The 17,633-nt window shown below is 42.6% G+C and overlaps 1 protein-coding gene across 1 annotated transcript; it reads left to right on the forward strand.

The window, feature by feature from the left end:
- The first annotated feature begins 3,288 nt into the window (after positions 1-3,288).
- On the forward strand, positions 3,289-7,101 carry LOC124660764 (splicing factor U2af small subunit B-like). Its single transcript, XM_047198591.1, has 2 exons — positions 3,289-3,369; positions 6,012-7,101. Exon 2 carries the CDS (start codon positions 6,040-6,042, stop codon positions 6,898-6,900), a length of 861 nt encoding a protein of 286 aa, XP_047054547.1. The 5' UTR covers positions 3,289-3,369; positions 6,012-6,039; the 3' UTR covers positions 6,901-7,101.
- Positions 7,102-17,633: the final 10,532 nt, after the last annotated feature.

A 17,633-nucleotide genomic window follows, 5' to 3' on the forward strand; every position in this document is an offset into this window, starting at 1 on the left:
CCACTGAACAAAGATAGGTGTCATCAAGTTTTCCTTTAGGTTTAGGCCATCTTCAATAGGACGACGTATTTCGGACGTTCAAATTGCTCGTGCGCGTCCGTTTGCGTCGCCTGACCGACACGAAAACGATCGTTTTTATCCGCGCATCCGTTTGCGCTTGGGGTGCCTCTAGCGGCCCGACGTATTTGCGCGTCTGCATGAATTGGGATGTTTTAAAACAACAAAATAAACAGGTTTAACGTAGTTTACATCCAAATTTTGTAAAAATCTACATGAAAATATGATGGTATTCTTCTAGTCGTTGTCTTCATGGCTAGTCAATGCTCACTGATGTTTAATCAGATCCGTCTGTAGGCGTTTGGACATGATCTCATCAGTGACTTCTACATTCATATGCAGATACTTCTAGGATAATGCTCTAGGAATTGGCGCAACTAGCTCACCTTGGAAATTCCATTGGTGTTCATTGCGGCCATCAACATGCTCGTTCTCAATGACCATGTTGTGCATGAGCATGTCATCACCTCATGCATGGTCTTTAGCGACCTTGTTCTTGCCGGGTGAAGGACAATGAATACCAAATCCATAAATCTTGAGATACCACTGCTTCAAAGAATGATAGTGGCCGTTGTACTGATCCTGCCATCTAATGGACAGTTCTTTCACTTCAAGTGCATGCAATCTATGCTGTCAATCATGCCTGGAAACCCCTAAACTCGTTGATAGACAACAGCCGTCTTCTATCCTCAACGGTTGGCTCCCTACAATAATGTTGTTCGAACACGGCAATCACGGCTCGGAAAAACCGGTACATGGACTCAAGGCAGGTGCTCTCACCCATTCGAAGACACTCATCGAATATTCAGCAACCATTCCATATGATAGCATACGAATAGTTGCGGAACATTTTTTGTAGGAGGTGAAGCCTAGCGCACCTGTTGCATCGGGCCTGCATTGAAAGTAGGGGTCGTATTCTCTGATGCCCCGTAGAATGACCATGAACACGTCCCTTGACATCATCTACCGGCGTCGGATTTTTTTTTTCGGGAACACTGGATTGGTGCGGTGGAAGTAGTCCTTGTGGAGCCGGAGGTGCCCTTCCACTCTGTTGCGCGGCAAATTTTTTGAGCGGCCCTTCACAAAAGCCCCGGTGCACCGGCATCTGGCTGGCATTGCACTCGTGGAGGATGGAGGCCGCATCACTAGCGATGGTCTGCGTCACATGTCCGTCTGCGTGGGTAGCAACTGCAGATCAATGGCCGCGCACAATAGCATCCAAAACACGAGTAAGAAACCTACCGGGGCAATTGACCGAACAGGTCGTGGGCGGTGAGGCTGGGCGGCGCAACCGACAGAGTTTGCCCCCCAAACATGCGACAGGTGCGCGCCAGAACCTACCCCGACTGAGATCCTGTTCTCCGGCGCGGGGAGGACCGAGCAGACGTCGTGTACTACGGGGCAGCGGGGGGTGGGGTTGGGGTGGTGGCGTCGCACTAGGGCAGCAAAAAGGGGGAAAAAGAAGCAAATCGAATCGGTCGATTTCGCTATCCCTGATGTGCGGGACCGGGTAAGAAAAGGAGGACGCTCGGCGAGACCGCGCAGCGTCCGCGGAAACCTGCCGCATATTTGGGCCGCGTTAGCGTCGCCGCGGACGGCCCGGTTGTGACGCCCGGAACCGGTTCCATGAGGATTCCAGCGATCCCGCCAAAATCCGCATGATATCGATTTTAGAGACGCCCACCAACAACTCGTACACGTCGAAACATGCACGTGATGCCGGTGGAATTATCACGAGCAGTAACATTAGAACAGGTTTACAATAGAGCCCGTAAGAAACATATATTACAACAACGACTCCAACGAGCCAAGAATACAAATATACAACACAAAGATCCGAATCATACAGAAGATCAAATACATCCGAGTACGGACACGATACAAATTGGACTAAGAGTCCTGAAGATAACTAGTGGCGTCCATAACCCTGCCCAGGCCAAGCCGAAAGATAACCTTGTTAAGGTCATCTTCATCAAACATGTCTTCATACTGGCCCGGTTATGTCCCAAAGCAGCAATAAGTACGGGTTCGTACTTAACAAGACTTCAAGACGTATAACCATTCGTCAACCAGTCATCATTTGTACTTGAGGCACACATGAAACTTAGGGGATGCAAGAGGACGTCATAGGCAATATGGTGGGGCTAAGTGGCAGCGCGCAAGCACTAAAAATCTATAGAGACACTCACAACTTACATGTGCTAGAATAGATAGGAGATCGCATAACTAACAGTTCTATACTCTGCAAACATAACCCAGCCGATGTGTTCCCCCCTTCGCAAAGGAAGTACTTGCAAGGGCACTCACACGACTGACAAATTTTAACCAGTTGTTATTAAAGTTGTGCTAACTTAGTACACAAGTTATAACACCATGAATCTAACTTGCAACCAAGAGTGCGACAGACACAATTAGCACATTGGATGTTCAGATCAATACAGAGAACACAACCAAAAATTCCCCCAATCGTTGCTGCTTTGATGTGGTCGTCGAGAAAACAGTCGCCTAAATCCTCGTGCATCTTTGAGCCGCGGCTGCTGCCATCACTATGGGGCAAACAAAGAAAAGGGGAGCTTCCCGCGCCATACGCCATGGCCAGCTCATTGCCGGTGGGATACGTCTTTGTCGAGGCCGTCCGGTGCCCCTATCAGCTGGGTCGTTTGATACGACTGCGGCCACCCACCTCATTTGTCAGGATCGGTGGTGCTGTGCTATGGAGAACTAGTGGAAAAGAAAGGTGAAGAGGAAGGATAATAAACAGCCGACCGGCCGATTCATGGGATGCATCTGTGGTGAGAGGAAGCACCAAGCGTCATCTTATTATTTGCATTGAAGGGCAAGAGTCTACAGGGACAACCCAAAGCACAACATTGCAGTACCACGACAGTAATTTAGACCACATATATTTGTTATCTAATGGACAAAAATAATAGAGATGATGTGGCTGCATGAGGTTTGAGCTTGCAAAAATTAATTACTTGTTAGTGGGGATGAACTTTATAGATTTTGTTTTTTAGAAAAAGATGAACTTTATTAATGTTATAGATTAGGCAACAAGAAGACGATTGTTGGGCCCATGCCCTCTTGGGCTGTGCTTTCTGTGGTTCTTATCGGGCCAGATCATCGCAACAAGGCCCATTACTTCTTTTGCCTTCGATTTGATTTGTCAGGACCGGGACCGACTTACCGGGCCTATCGAAGTATATAGCCACGGGACGCCGCCCACGCGCCGCCACAAACGCTGCTGGTTCGCTCGTCCTCTCTCTCTCGACGCGGCGGGCGCAGCTCTCCTCCGACCCTCCTCCGACTCAGGTGCGCTTCTCCTCCCCCTCTAAAACCCTAGCCCTTCTTCTCCCTTCGCTCTATCAGATCTCGACGCGGCCCCGCGAATCTGTCGATTGGTACGCTGAATTTGTTTAGATTGAGGAAAGTAGGTTTTGTTTATAGATCCGTGTAGGGGAACTTATCACAGCCGTAAAATTGCCACTGAATCGGACTTATTGCCCCAACCTTCCCGTGCCGAGGCCTGCTTTTGGGTATTTGATTCGGGGTAATACCGTTATCTGGTAGAAGTTGTTACTGGAAACTTTCTTCTTTGCGGGACATAAAAAAATTGACAGGGTCTCGCGAAATAGTATGCGTTGTTAGCCAGGAGCGTTCGTTTGCCTTTCAGTTGGCGTGCTAGGTTATCTCAGCTGGACCTGGCGGAATCTGCCCTCCGCACGCATTGCATGGTAACTCTATACTAGTGGGGATTTCACGGCAGCAGCAAATGCATCACTTCCTTACCTGGGACAGACACCTCATGTTTACCTTTGATAAGGAGAATTCTAGTATGTTTCCATAAAACAGCCTTTGCAAATTTTCTAGAAATGCTCGAAGGCTTTGCAAATAAGGTGGTTTGATGTATATGTGCCTGCATCATGCAAGTTTATGGCTGTGGCAGATGCAGCGCTAGAATTTTGAGCAATCATAGTAGCCAACTATGTTATTTATTCACCTGCGTTCTGTAAAACCTAGCGCTTCTCCCTTCGCTTTATCAGGTCTCGCCGCAACCCTTGTTCGATTCGATGCTGTGAATCTGTCGATTGGTACGCTCGATTTGAGATTGAGGAAAGTGGATTTTGTTTATAGATCCGCGTAGAGGAATTTATCACATCCATCAAATTGCAACTGAATCAGCCTTATTTGCCCTGACCTTCCAGTGATAAACCACCCGCTTTATAATTTTCATGGGTATATGATTGGGGCAATACCTTCATCTGCTGGAAGTTGTTACTGGAAGATTTCTTCTTTGCAGCCAGAGAAAAATTGATGGGGGCCATGCAAAATAGTATGCGTTGGGATATGCTTGTAGTACTGTAATATTTAGTGAGTAGTATCACTTCTGACTTATTGTTGTTTGTTGTGTTTGCGTTAGTGCGCTTGCGTGCCAATCAGTTGGCATGTAAGTTCATCTCAGTTGGATCTGGTGGAATCTGCTTCCCACACTAATTGCATGATTAACTCTATTAGTGTGGATTTCACGGCAGCAGCAAGTGCATGACTTCCTCGCCTGAGACACTTCAGGTTTACCTTTTATAAGGAGTATTCTACTCCCTCCGTCCCATGGAACTTGTCTGAGGTTTGTCAAAATCTGGATGTATCTAGATACTATTTAGTGTCTAGGTGCGTCCGAATCCATACAAATTCAGACAACTTTCGTGGGATGGAGGGAAGTAGTATGTTTCCAGAAAACAACCTTGCAAGTTTTCTAGAAATGCTCGAAAGCCTTGCAAATAAGGTGGTTGGATTTATTTTTTTGGGAAAAAAGTGGTTGGATATATGTGCCTGTATTGTGCAAGTTTATGGCTGTGGTAGATGCGACGCTACAATTTTGAGCAACTGTAGCGGCCAATTATGTTAGCATTTATTTACTTGTGTTCTGTAAGCATAAAATTTTGATGTAATTATACATATTGAGGAGTGCTCTGTATGTACCGTAGTTTCACGGTAGTAGTATACTTTTTCTGGACCTTATTCCGCTATTTTAACTATCTAAAATGGTGTGCAGATTAGGTTTTAAAATGGACGAAATAGAATTCTTTGTTGGACGACCTGAGAAGGAAGTATTCCTGTGCAAGGCGAAAAGTTTCTTTCTTTGTGCCTTTTGGTTTCTTAGTCTCTTTTGCAGCTGCAGGGACAGAGATGCTAAGCATCTTAGTTGAAACACTATCTTGTTTATGCAGTTGCAGGATTTGGTCTTTTGGTTTTACTATTTGAACACCCTATGGATTTAGGTTAAATAACTGACTCAGAATATAGATAAGTGCTACAATTGGAGAAATGTTGCAACATTGTATGTGTTTTATTTCATACCGTGCATGTTCTAACATTGACAGTTTGAGTCAGTGTGCAGATTAGGTCATAAGACGGGGTTTGGATTAGTGTTGTCTTGCAAGAATAAGACATCGGTTATACCTTGTACTTCTGGTCTTAGTTATTGCTCCTTTTCTGAGCAAATAGCCTCATTGTTCAAATGAAGTTCGTAAAGTTATTGAATGTTTCTGTAATGTTAAAGATAAATAAAGTTGTGGATGTGGGTTGTTAGAGCCTCATTCACTTGGAAAAGATAATCTGAACTATTTGTGCTCAAGGCATACTTGACGTGCAACTTTACGTGGATTAGAATCTGGATCTACATTTTGCCCTTCTCTATGTCTTGCATCAACTAGCGGCTCAACATCACAAATTATAGTCACAAGATCACACACACTTGTACTGCTAAAGTTCTAACACAAGTCATGGTTAAGTTTTGTTTTATGTCAGGAATCTAAGAAATAACACTTACACAGATTACTTGAAAAAAGCTGATTATATATCTGCTACTTCTAATGAGTGTGAGCCTTCTGCATATGGGAGCATGGTAGCCCATGTTTTGGATAACATTCATCACCATGCATTCGTCTTTGCAGGCTTCTTGTCAGCTCGACTGATTTCATAATGGCAGAGCACTTGGCTTCAATATTTGGTACAGAGAAAGATAGGGTCAACTGCCCATTTTACTTCAAGATTGGAGCTTGTCGTCATGGGGATCGCTGCTCTCGCATCCATAACAGGCCAACCATATCACCAACAATTGTGCTCATGAACATGTATCAGCGCCCTGATATGATCACCCCTGGGGTTGATGCTCAAGGCCAGCCGATTGATCCGCGCAAGATGCAGGAGCATTTTGAAGATTTCTATGAGGATATCTTTGAGGAACTGAGCAAGTTTGGTGAGATTGAGACCCTCAACGTCTGTGATAACCTTTCTGATCACATGATAGGCAATGTGTATGTTCAGTTCAGGGAGGAAGATCAGGCAGCAGCAGCTCATACAGCTCTTCAGGGACGCTTTTACTCTGGTCGCCTGATAATTGTGGACTTCTCTCCTGTGACTGACTTCCGTGAAGCGACCTGCAGGCAGTATGAGGAGAATACCTGCACACGTGGTGGACACTGCAACTTCATGCATGTGAAGCAGATTGGTAAGGATCTCAGGAAGAAACTCTTTGGACGTTACAGGAGGTCGCAGCGAGGAAGGAGCCGCAGCCCAAGCCCACAGCATAGGAGAGAGCGTCGTGACCGTGATGACTACCGTGGCCGTGAGGATTTTCGCCGTGGTGGTGATGATTTCCGCCGTGGTGGTGGTGGCGGCGGACGCCGGGGTGGGAGCAGCAGGTATGATAGGCAGGATGATGGAGGAAGGCGTAGGTATGGGGGCAGCCCTCCGAGGCGTGCAAGAAGCCCAGTCAGGGAGAACAGTGAGGAGCGCAGGGCAAAGATTGAACAGTGGAATCGTGAAAAGGAGGCGAAGTAATGGTGGCTATCATTGCTTGGGTGTTTCTTGTGCCATTCTATATATGAGGGCTTGCTCTGTAGTTGCTACTATGTTTAATTTGCTTCAGTTCGGTATTTTAGGTAACTTCACCTCAGGACTTGAAATTGTCACTGGTGTGCTGCCGGAAACCTTTTGTCTACATATTTGAACATTCTAGTTATTTCGAACTTGTGCTCAGTACTCGCCTGGTTGTTTGTTTGTGGTGCTGGTTGTTCGTTGCAGCCTGGTAGTGGCTAACTATCCTGATTGCCCTTTGGTTCCTTCAGTTCGATGGCAATAATCCAAACTATTTGTTATGTGCGTGACTGCGTGCTCAATATAGTTACCATTCCTAAAACTGTTACGTGGTGTGAGCTGCATTCTGTGGTCATGGTTGTCTCAGAACATGGCGTGAGAGAATATTCTCTTCCGATTTAAAATGTTACAAAAGAATATCCTCTGCATAACCTGAAGAAGCTCCTTTGACCGCCCAACCTCTGCCTGACCTGCTTGAGTTCCTTTGATCACTGAACCGCACCAATAGGGGTGGTTTCGCCCCAGTTGACGCCACGGCTGCTCTCTCCCTCTATTGGCCGACGGCCATGTGCCTTTGTGCCCGACAATGGCGGCCGCCTGCCTTCATTTCGTGCTAGTCATCTAGGACGACTATCGCGTAGCAAACTGTGAATAAGTGTATGTTTTCTGTTTTTAGAAATTAAACATTTTAAAATTTGATCATAATTTTACAATACAACAGAGCATACATGATAGGAAAGTACTACTACCTCCATTTTAAGGAATAAGGCGCACGCGTATTCCAAGATAAACTTTGACCATAAAATTTGAGCAACAAAATCTTGATTATATTATATGTATATAGTATCGTTGGATTCGTATTGAAAAGCACTTTTTAATGATGTTAATTTCATATAAACATATTTTATCTATTTAAAGTAATTCTTGGTCAAACAAAAAGCTCGTAAAACGAGGACGCCTTATTCCTTGAAACGGAGGTAGTATATTATTAATTACATGAATCTAGAATATTAATTTAATGTTATAAATATGGCTACCTTTTTTCTAGGAAGTTAGTTAAAGTTAATAAAATTGGACTTAAAACATGTCCAAACGTGCCGGATGGAAGGAGTACATCTGACCGCGACCATCACCTCCACGCCACACATTCCACACGCGGCGAAGAAAAGAGAAAACCCACTACTTCCTCCAATCCATAATAAACGTCAGGGTCTTAGTTCAAATTTGCACTACTACCCCATAATAAAACCATGAGACTTATTGCGAATAAGGGGGAGTAGAAAGAATGAAAATGATGGGCAACTCAAGCTGGTTGCCGGTAAGGCAAGGCAACAATTTCCACGATGGAGACGTAGGTAGTAAGAGCAACTCTAGATATCATAACACTTGTACCGTAAAAGCGTTTTAGGGTATGCACTGCAACTATTTTCAGTATGAGATGTGTTCTGCCAGAATAGATACGCTTATTCATATATAAAACATTTCCTCCCAATTTCCCAACCCTTGCCGGTGGTGAGCGGGAGGCGGCGCCGTCAGCCGGCAACCAGAAGGGGATGCGTGCGAGAGTGGCTGCGTCACCGATCCACGACCAAACGAAGAGCCACAAGGGGGAGGGGGATATGCTCCATGCGCGTTTGAGGACTAGTTGCCACACGGGAGCCAAGCAAGAACGAGCTTTGCCTTGTAAACATGGCGTCAGGGAGCCGAGGAGGACCGGTGGTGGCAGGAAAATGTGGGAGAACCGTGTCTCGGGTTGTGGGCCACATGGATGATGGAAGAACAGTTGAGCATCCGGCGGAGCAGGAAGAGAAGGTGCCAATGCATGCGGTGAATGGGGCAGAGCACATATGAGAGAGGCGAATGGGGGAAGTGACCCAAAACTTTCCTCTTGGGTTTATTTTTTTGGGTTTTGCTATTCTTAAATGCACCAGAGTACCGCAAAATATGCAAATATGCAGCACGGGGAGCGAAATTGCATGGGTGAACCTGGGAGCAAGCGCACCCTATATGGATTTTTTTTTAGTAATTCAGAAAAAGGTCAAAAAATTCAAATCTTATTGGGAATCAAAGATGATCATGTATTGTACTCGTATACGAAAGATTCACCATGGAATAACTTCTCTTATTTCCTGGGTGAAAAAAACAGATTTGAAGGTCCTATATTAAAGTACTATTTACGCTATATTCGTCATAGATTTGTTTTTTTTTGCCTGAAGTCAATGTGAAACATTTTTTGGCCAAACAAATTTATACGAGTACAATACTTGATTATCTTTGATTCCAAAAAGGATTCGATTTTTTTTGACTTTATTTGAAATTACTACATTTTTTAGAGTATATAGGGTGCGCCTGCACCCGAGAGCCAAAAGTCCGGGTGGGGAGTCACTTTTCTGGGGTTTACCTTATTCTTTTTTATAATTTTAGCCTTTTCACTGTATCTAGTCTAGACTTATCCCCCTCCCCACCAAACCGTAAAATAAACATTTTTTAACACTTTCGCCAGTTGTATGGGATTTGCTAGAGTTGCTCTAAGCATAGTGAAAATAGTGAAAAGAGGGACCACCTCCTCAAGAGCGACATGAAATTGATTAAAAACATTGTACTCCCTCTCTCACAGTTTATTAGGCACGCGCGTACCCCTAGGTCGCAAATTTGATCAAGTTAGCATTAGTTATATATTATAAAAATTATATCATTAGAAAGTTTAGATGCTCTATTTTCTAATGATATAATTTTTGCATTATATAATTTAAAATATATAGGTTAAATTGACGACCTAGGGATACGCGCGCGCCTAATAAACTGTGAAGGAGGGAGTACTTATTATACCTATGGGGAGGCAAAAAGGATCAAGTTACCCATGACCTGTTTCAAAAAAAAAAGTTACCCATGACCCAAGGTTCCTTTTTTTGTGCATTCATGGAAGGTGATAAATTAGTTGCTTGTGTTGGACTTCACCCTGCTCTAATAAATGCTAAGATAGCATAAAACACTTTGTTCCTTCCATTCAAATATAAAAATCACAGGAGAGAGAAAAGCAAGTGATAACGTACTATACGTCCATAATGATAGATAATCACTTGTCACATGTGTGTGACAGATTACAACCAACAAATACCAACTCTATTATTGATGATGAACCTTTTGGGTACATATATGTCTTGTCGTTCTCAATGTTAGACCATCTTGCAAAACAAGGGTGATAGTAAAATGATCCTATGCAAATGGCTAAATGTATAGACTGGGTTTCTTGCAGAAACGAAGGTTTACTAGTATGTCGATTCAAAGGTAAATGCCATCTAAATTTCTTATATCGTGTTAATAATTATCAATAGATTGGTGTATTTTTCGAAAAAGCTAAATGCACCTGAATTCCTAACATGTTTAGCAGGTATGCTGCTATTTACCTAACGGTGCATACGATTCAGTCAGCAATAATGTTTTTCTTCAAATAGTAACACTTTGCAGCAAAGTAGACATGAAATTAGAAACTTAATTTCCAAGATAAACTTAGATTTTTTTATTAGAAAGCCTTGCTATTGTTCTGGAAGCGCATGTTGTACAACGATCATCAATCATCTTCGTAATCAATATCAATCATACGGTTGGACGTAAAAGTAAATAGATGAAAGATCTGGTGTATCTACTAGCGGAGGGTGAATAAAATATCTTAAATTTGGTGTATGTTACCGGAAAGTGCCTTTGGCTCCCGAACTTCACTAGTCCCTTCTTTTTTAAAAATAAATCAAAAACTGCATTCATATGTTTGAAAAAAATAACTTACAAGCATGAGAAATTCCACTGCAAAATTCTTTGTATTGCGGGATACTAAAAAAATAAAAAATCCAATAAAATTTGGAGCTTTGAAAACATATATATTCAGACCTACATGTTTCTTATTTTTGTGTAGATAAGAGTGCAAAGTATGTAAAGTTAATATTTTACGTGTTTGTTGGATACATAATTGGCTACATCCATATTTGTTTTTTCAGTTTTCTTTTTGAAACTTGTAAATGTGATTTTTTATTTAAAATAACAGGATTTTCAATATGGGCAACTGCTAGATGGATTTTCTTATAAGATCAGATATGATCACAATAAGATGTGGCTAAAATTGAACCCTAGATCGCCTAAAGTTTATGGTAAATTTTGGCGGTGCTTGCTGTTGGAGATATGCCTAAGAGGCAATAATAAAGTGGTTATTATATATCTTTATATTTATGATAAATGTTTGCATACCATGCTATAATTGTATTAACCGAAACATTGATACATGTGTGTTATGTAAACAACAAGAAATCCCTAGTAAGCCTCTTGTATAACTAGCTTGTTGATTAATAGATGATCATAGTTTTATGATCATGAACATTGGATGTTATTAATAACAAGGTTATATCATTAGATGAATGATATAATGGACACACCCAAATAAACGTAGCATAAGATCACGTCATTAAGTTTAATTTGCTATAAGCTTTCGATGCATAGTTACCTAGTCCTTCGACCATGAGATCATGTAAATCACTTATAGCGGAAGGGTACTTTGATTACATCAAACGTCACTGCGTAAATGGGTGGTCATAAAGGTGGGATTAAGTATTCGGAAAGTATGAGTTGAGGCATATGGATCAAGAGTGGGATTTGTCCATCCTGATGACGGATAGATATACTCTGGGCCCTCTCGGTGGAATATCGTCTGATTAGTTTGCAAGCATGTGAATAGTTCACAAGAGATGATATGCCACGGTACGAGTAAAGAGTACTTGTCGGAGGCGAGGTTGAACGAGGTATGGAGATACCGATGATCAAACCTGGGACAAGTAAAATATAACGTGACAAAAGGAATCGGTATCATATGTAAATGGTTCAATCGATCACTAAGTTATCGTTGAATGTGTGGGAGCCATTATGGATCTCCAGATCCCGCTATTCATTATTGGTCGGAGAGGAGTCTCAACCATGTATGCATAGTTCACGAACCGTAGGGTGACACACTTAAGGTTTGATGTCGTTTTAAGTAGATATGGAATATGGAATGGAGTTCAAATGTTTGTTCGGAGTCTCGGATGGGATCCAGGACATCACGAGGAGGTCCGGAATGGTCCGGAGAATAAGATTCATATATAGGAAGTCACTTTCCAAGTTTGGAAATGATCCGATGCATTTATGGAAGGCGCTAGAATGTTCTAGAACCTTCCGGATGAAATCACCATGGAAGGTGGAGTCTCGGTTGGACTCCACCAAACCCAACCAGCCAACCAAGTGGGAGGGTGGAGTCCATGGAGGACTCCACCTCCTTGGCCGGCCAACAAGGGGGGAAGGGGAGAGTCCCTGTCCCTCTAGGTTTCGTCCATAAGGCAGTTTTTGAATTGAGGTCTTATTCGAAGACTTTGGGCAAACCCTTGGGGTTCCACCTATATAATGAGGAGGAGAGGGAGGGGCTTCCTTAAGACTTGGCCGCACCACCTAGGGCTCCCCTCTCTCAAACCCTAGCACACCTCCCTCCTCATACACCTCCCGTAGCGCTTAGGCGAAGCCCTGACGGAGTTCTCCACCACCACCGCCACCACGCCGTCGTGCTGTCGGGATTTCGTGGAGGATCTACTACTTCCGCTGCCCGCTGGAACGGGGAGAAGGACGTCGTCATCAACACCGTACGTGTGACCGAGTACGGAGGTGCTGCCCGATGATGCGTGCAGTTGACACACGTCCGTTGGGAACCCCAAGAGGAAGGTGTGATGCAGACAGTAGCAAGTTTTCCCTCAGAAAGAAACCAAGGTTTATCGAACCAGGAGGAGCCAAGAAGCACGTTGAAGGTTGATGGTGGCGGAATGTAATGCGGCGCAACACCAGGGATTCCGGCGCCAACGTGGAACCCGCACAACACAACCAAAGTACTTTGCCCCAACGAAACAAGCTGAGGTTGTCAATCTCACCGGCTTGCCGTAACAAAGGATTAACCGTATTGTGTGGAAGATGATTGTTTGCAGAGAACAGTAAAGAACAAGTATTGCAGCAGATTGTATGCGATGTAAAGAATAGGACCGGGGTCCACAGTTCACTAGAGGTGTCTCTCCCATAAGATAAAAGCATGTTGGGTGAACAAATTACAGTCGGGCAATTGACAAATAGAGAGGGCATAACAATGCACATACATGATATGATAAATATAGTGAGATTTAATTGGGCATTACGACAAAGTACATAGACCGCTATCCAAGCATGCATCTATGCCTAAAATTAAAGTCCACCTTCAGGTTATCATCCGAACCCCTTCCAGTATTAAGTTGCAAAACAACAGACAATTGCATTAAGTATGGTGCGTAATGTAATCAATAACTACATCCTTAGACATAGCATCAATGTTTTATCCCTAGTGGCAACAAAGACATCCACAACCTTAGAACTTTCTCGTCACCGTCCCGCATTTAATGGAGGCATGAACCCACTATCGAGCATAAATACTCCCTCTTGGAGTTAAGAGCAAAAACTTGGCCGAGCCTCTACTAATAACGGAGAGCATGCAAGATCATAAACAACACATAGGTAATAACTTGATAATTAACATAACATAGTATTCTCTATCCATCGGATCCCGACAAACACAACATATAGTATTACGGATAGATGATCTTGATCATGTTAGGCAGCTCACAAGATCCGACAATGAAGCACAATGAGGAGAAGACAACCATCTAGCTACTGCTATGGACCCATAGTCCAGGGGTGAACTACTCACTCATCACTCCGGAGGCGACCATGGCGGTGAAGAGTCCTCCGGGAGATGAATCCCCTCTCCGGCAGGGTGCCGGAGGAGATCTCCGTAATCCCCCGAGATGGGATTGGCGGCGGCGGCGTCTCAGTAAGGTTTTCCGTATCGTGGCTCTCGGTACTGGGGGTTTCGCGACGGAGGCTTTAAGTAGGCGGAGGGCAGGTAAAGAGGCGGCACGAGGGGCCCACACCACAGGCCGGCGCGGCCAGGGCCTGGGCCGCGCCGCCCCGGTGTGTCGCCACCTCGTGGCCCCACTTCGACTCTCCCTCGGTCTTCTGGAAGCTTCGTGGCAAAATAGGACCCTGGGCGTTGATTTCGTCCAATTCCGAGAATATTTCTTTACTAGGATTTCTGGAACCAAAAACAGCAGAAAACAGCAACTGGCTCTTCGGCATCTCGTTAATAGGTTAGTGCCGGAAAATGCATAAATACGACATATAATGTGTATAAAACATGTAGATATCATCAATAATGTAGCATGGAACATAAGAAATTATCGATACGTCGGAGACGTATCAGCATCCCCAAGCTTAGTTCTGCTCGTCCCGAGCAGTGTAAACGATAACAAAGATAATTTCGGAGTGACATGCCATCATAACCTTGATCATACTATTGTAAGCATATGTAATGAATGCAGCGATCAAAACAATGGTAATGACATGAGTAAACAACTGAATCATAAAGCAAAGACTTTTCATGAATAGTACTTAAAGACAAGCATCAATAAGTCTTGCATAAGAGTTAACTCATAAAGCAATAAATCAAAGTAAAGGTATTGAAGCAACACAAAGGAAGATTAAGTTTCAGCGGTTGCTTTCAACTTGTAACATGTATATCTCATGGATAATTGTCAACATAGAGTAATATAACAAGTGCAATATGCAAGTATGTAGGAATCAATGCACAGTTCACACAAGTGTTTGCTTCTTGAGGTGGAGAGAAATAGGTGAACTGACTCAACATAAAAGTAAAAAGAAAGGTCCTTCAAAGAGGAAAGCATCGATTGCTATATTTGTGCTAGAGCTTTTATTTTGAAAACATGAAGAGAGTATAAAAGTAAAATTTTGAGAGGTGTTTGTTGTTGTCAACGAATGGTAGTGGGCACTCTGACTACCTCATCAACCAGACTTTCAAGAGCGGCTCCCATGAAGGACGTTATCTCTACCAGCAAGGTAGATCATCCCTCTTCTCTTTTGTTTACACATGTACTTTAGTTTAGTTTTTCTTTATTTATGGATGACACTCCTCCCAACCTTTTGCTTACACAAGCCATGGCTAACCGAATCCTCGGGTGCCTTCCAACATTCACATACCATGGAGGAGTGTCTATTTGCAAAATTAAGTTGCTTACTGATGAATCAGAGCAAAACATGTGAAGATAATTATTAATGAAAGTTAATTAATTGGGGCTGGGAACCCCATTGCCAGCTCTTTTTGCAAAATTATTGGATAAGCGGATGTGCCACTAGTCCATTGTGAAAGTCTGTCAAAAGTAAATGACAAGATCGAAAGATAAAACACCACATACTTCCTCATGAGCTATAAAACATTGACACAAATAAGAGGTGATAAATTTTGAATTATTTAAAGGTAGCACTCAAGCAATTTACTTTCGAATGGCGGAGAAATACCATGTAGTAGGTAGGTATGGTGGACACAAATGGCATAGTGGTTGGCTCAAGGATTTTGGATGCATGAGAAGTATTCCCTCTCGATACAAGGTTTAGGCTAGCAAGGTTTATTTGAAACAAACACAAGGATGAACGGTGCCCCAAAACTCACATAAAAGACATATTGTAAACATTATAAGACTCTACACCGTCTTCCTTGTTGTTCAAAACTCAATACTAGATATTATCTAGACTTTAGAGAGACCAAATATGCAAACCAAATTAGCAAGCTCTAGGTGTTTCTTCATTAATGGGTGCAAAGTATATGATGCAAGAGCTTAAACATGAGCACAACAATTGCCAAGTATCAAAATATTCAAGACATTTTAGAATTACTACATGTAGCATTTCCCGATTCCAACCATATAACAATTTAACGAAGAAGATTCAACCTTCGCCATGAATACTATGAGTAAAGCCTAAGGACATATTTGTCCATATGCAACAGCGGAGCGTGTCTCTCTCCCACACAATTGAATGCTAGGATCCATTTTATTCAAACAAAACAAAAACAAAAACAAACCGACGCTCCAAGCAAAGTACATAAGATGTGACTCGAATAAAAATATAGTTTCAGGGGAGGAACCCGATAATGTTGTCGATGAAGAAGGGGATGCCTTGGGCATCCCCAAGCTTAGACGCTTGAGTCTTCTTAGAATATGCAGGGGTGAACCACCGGGGCATCCCCAAGCTTAGAGCTTTCACTCTCCTTGATCATATTGCATCATTTCCTCTCTTGATCCTTGAAAACTTCCTCCACACCAAACTCGAAACAACTCATTAGAGGGTTAGTGTACAATAAAAATTAACATGTGCAGAGGTGACACAATCATTCTTAACAGTTCTGTACATTGCATAAAGCTACTCGGATATTAATGGATCAAAGAAATTCATCCAACATAGCAAAAGAGGCAATGCGAAATAAAAGGCAGAATCTGTCAAAACAGAACAGTCCGTAAAGATGGATTTTATTGAGGCACCAGACTTGCTCAAATGAAAATGCTCAAATTGAATGAAAGTTGCGTACATATCTGAGGATCACGCACGTAAATTGGCATAATTTTCTGAGCTACCTACAGAGAGGCAGATCGGAATTCGTGACAGCAAAGAAATCTGTTACTGCGCAGCAATCCAAATCTAGTATGAACCTTACTATCAAAGACTTTACTTGGCACAACAAAGCACAAAACTAAGATAAGGATATGTTGCTACAGTAGTAAACAACTTCCAAGACTCAAATTCAAAACAAAAATACTGTAGTAAAAACATGGGTTGTCTCCCATAAGCGCTTTTCTTTAACGCCTTTCAGCTAGGCGCAGAAAGTGTATATCAAGTAACATCAAGAGACGAAGGATCAACATCATAATTTGTTCTAATAATAGAATCAAAAGGTAACTTCATTCTTTTTCTAGGGAAGTGTTCCATACCTTTCTTGAGAGGAAATTGGTATTTGATATTACCTTCCTTCATATCAATAGTAGCACCAACGGTTCGAAGAAAAGGACTTCCCAATATAATGGGGCAAGATGCATTGCATTCAATATCCAAGACAACAAAATCAACGGGGACAAGGTTATTGTTAACCATAATATGAACATTATCAACTCTCCCCAAAGGTTTCTTTTTAGCATTATCAGCGAGATTAACATCCAAATAACAATTTTTCAATGGCGGCAAGTCAAGCATATCATAGACTTTCTTAGGCATAACGAAATACTTGCACCAAGATCACATAAAGCATTACAATCAAAATCATTGACCCTCATTTTAATGATGGGCTCCCAACCATCTTCTAGCTTTCTAGGAATAGAGGTTTCAAGTTTTAGTTTCTCTTCTCTAGCTTTTATGAGAGCATTTGTAATATGTTTTGTGAAAGCCAAGTTTACAGCGCTAGCATTGGGACTCTTAGCAAGTTTTTGTAAGAACTTTATAACTTCAGAGATGTAGCAATCATCAAAATCTAAATCATTATGAGCTACAGCAATGGGATCGTTGTCCCCAAAGTTGGAAAAAATTTCAGCAGTTTTATCACAAGCAATTTCAGCAGTTTTAGCAATTTCAGGCAGTTTTGTATGCTTTGCACTAGGAGCAGAAACATTGCCAACACCAATTATTTTACCATTGATAGTAGGAGGTGCAGCAACATGTGGAGCATTAGCATTACTAGTGGTGGTAATTGAAAGTGCATGGAGCCCCCATGTGTGGTTTTGGTAATTAATGACAATCCCTATGGACTAATGTTTGCATTGAGTTAT

This window comes from Lolium rigidum, chromosome 6, assembly GCF_022539505.1.
Source record: "Lolium rigidum isolate FL_2022 chromosome 6, APGP_CSIRO_Lrig_0.1, whole genome shotgun sequence".
Lineage (NCBI taxonomy): Eukaryota > Viridiplantae > Streptophyta > Magnoliopsida > Poales > Poaceae > Lolium > Lolium rigidum.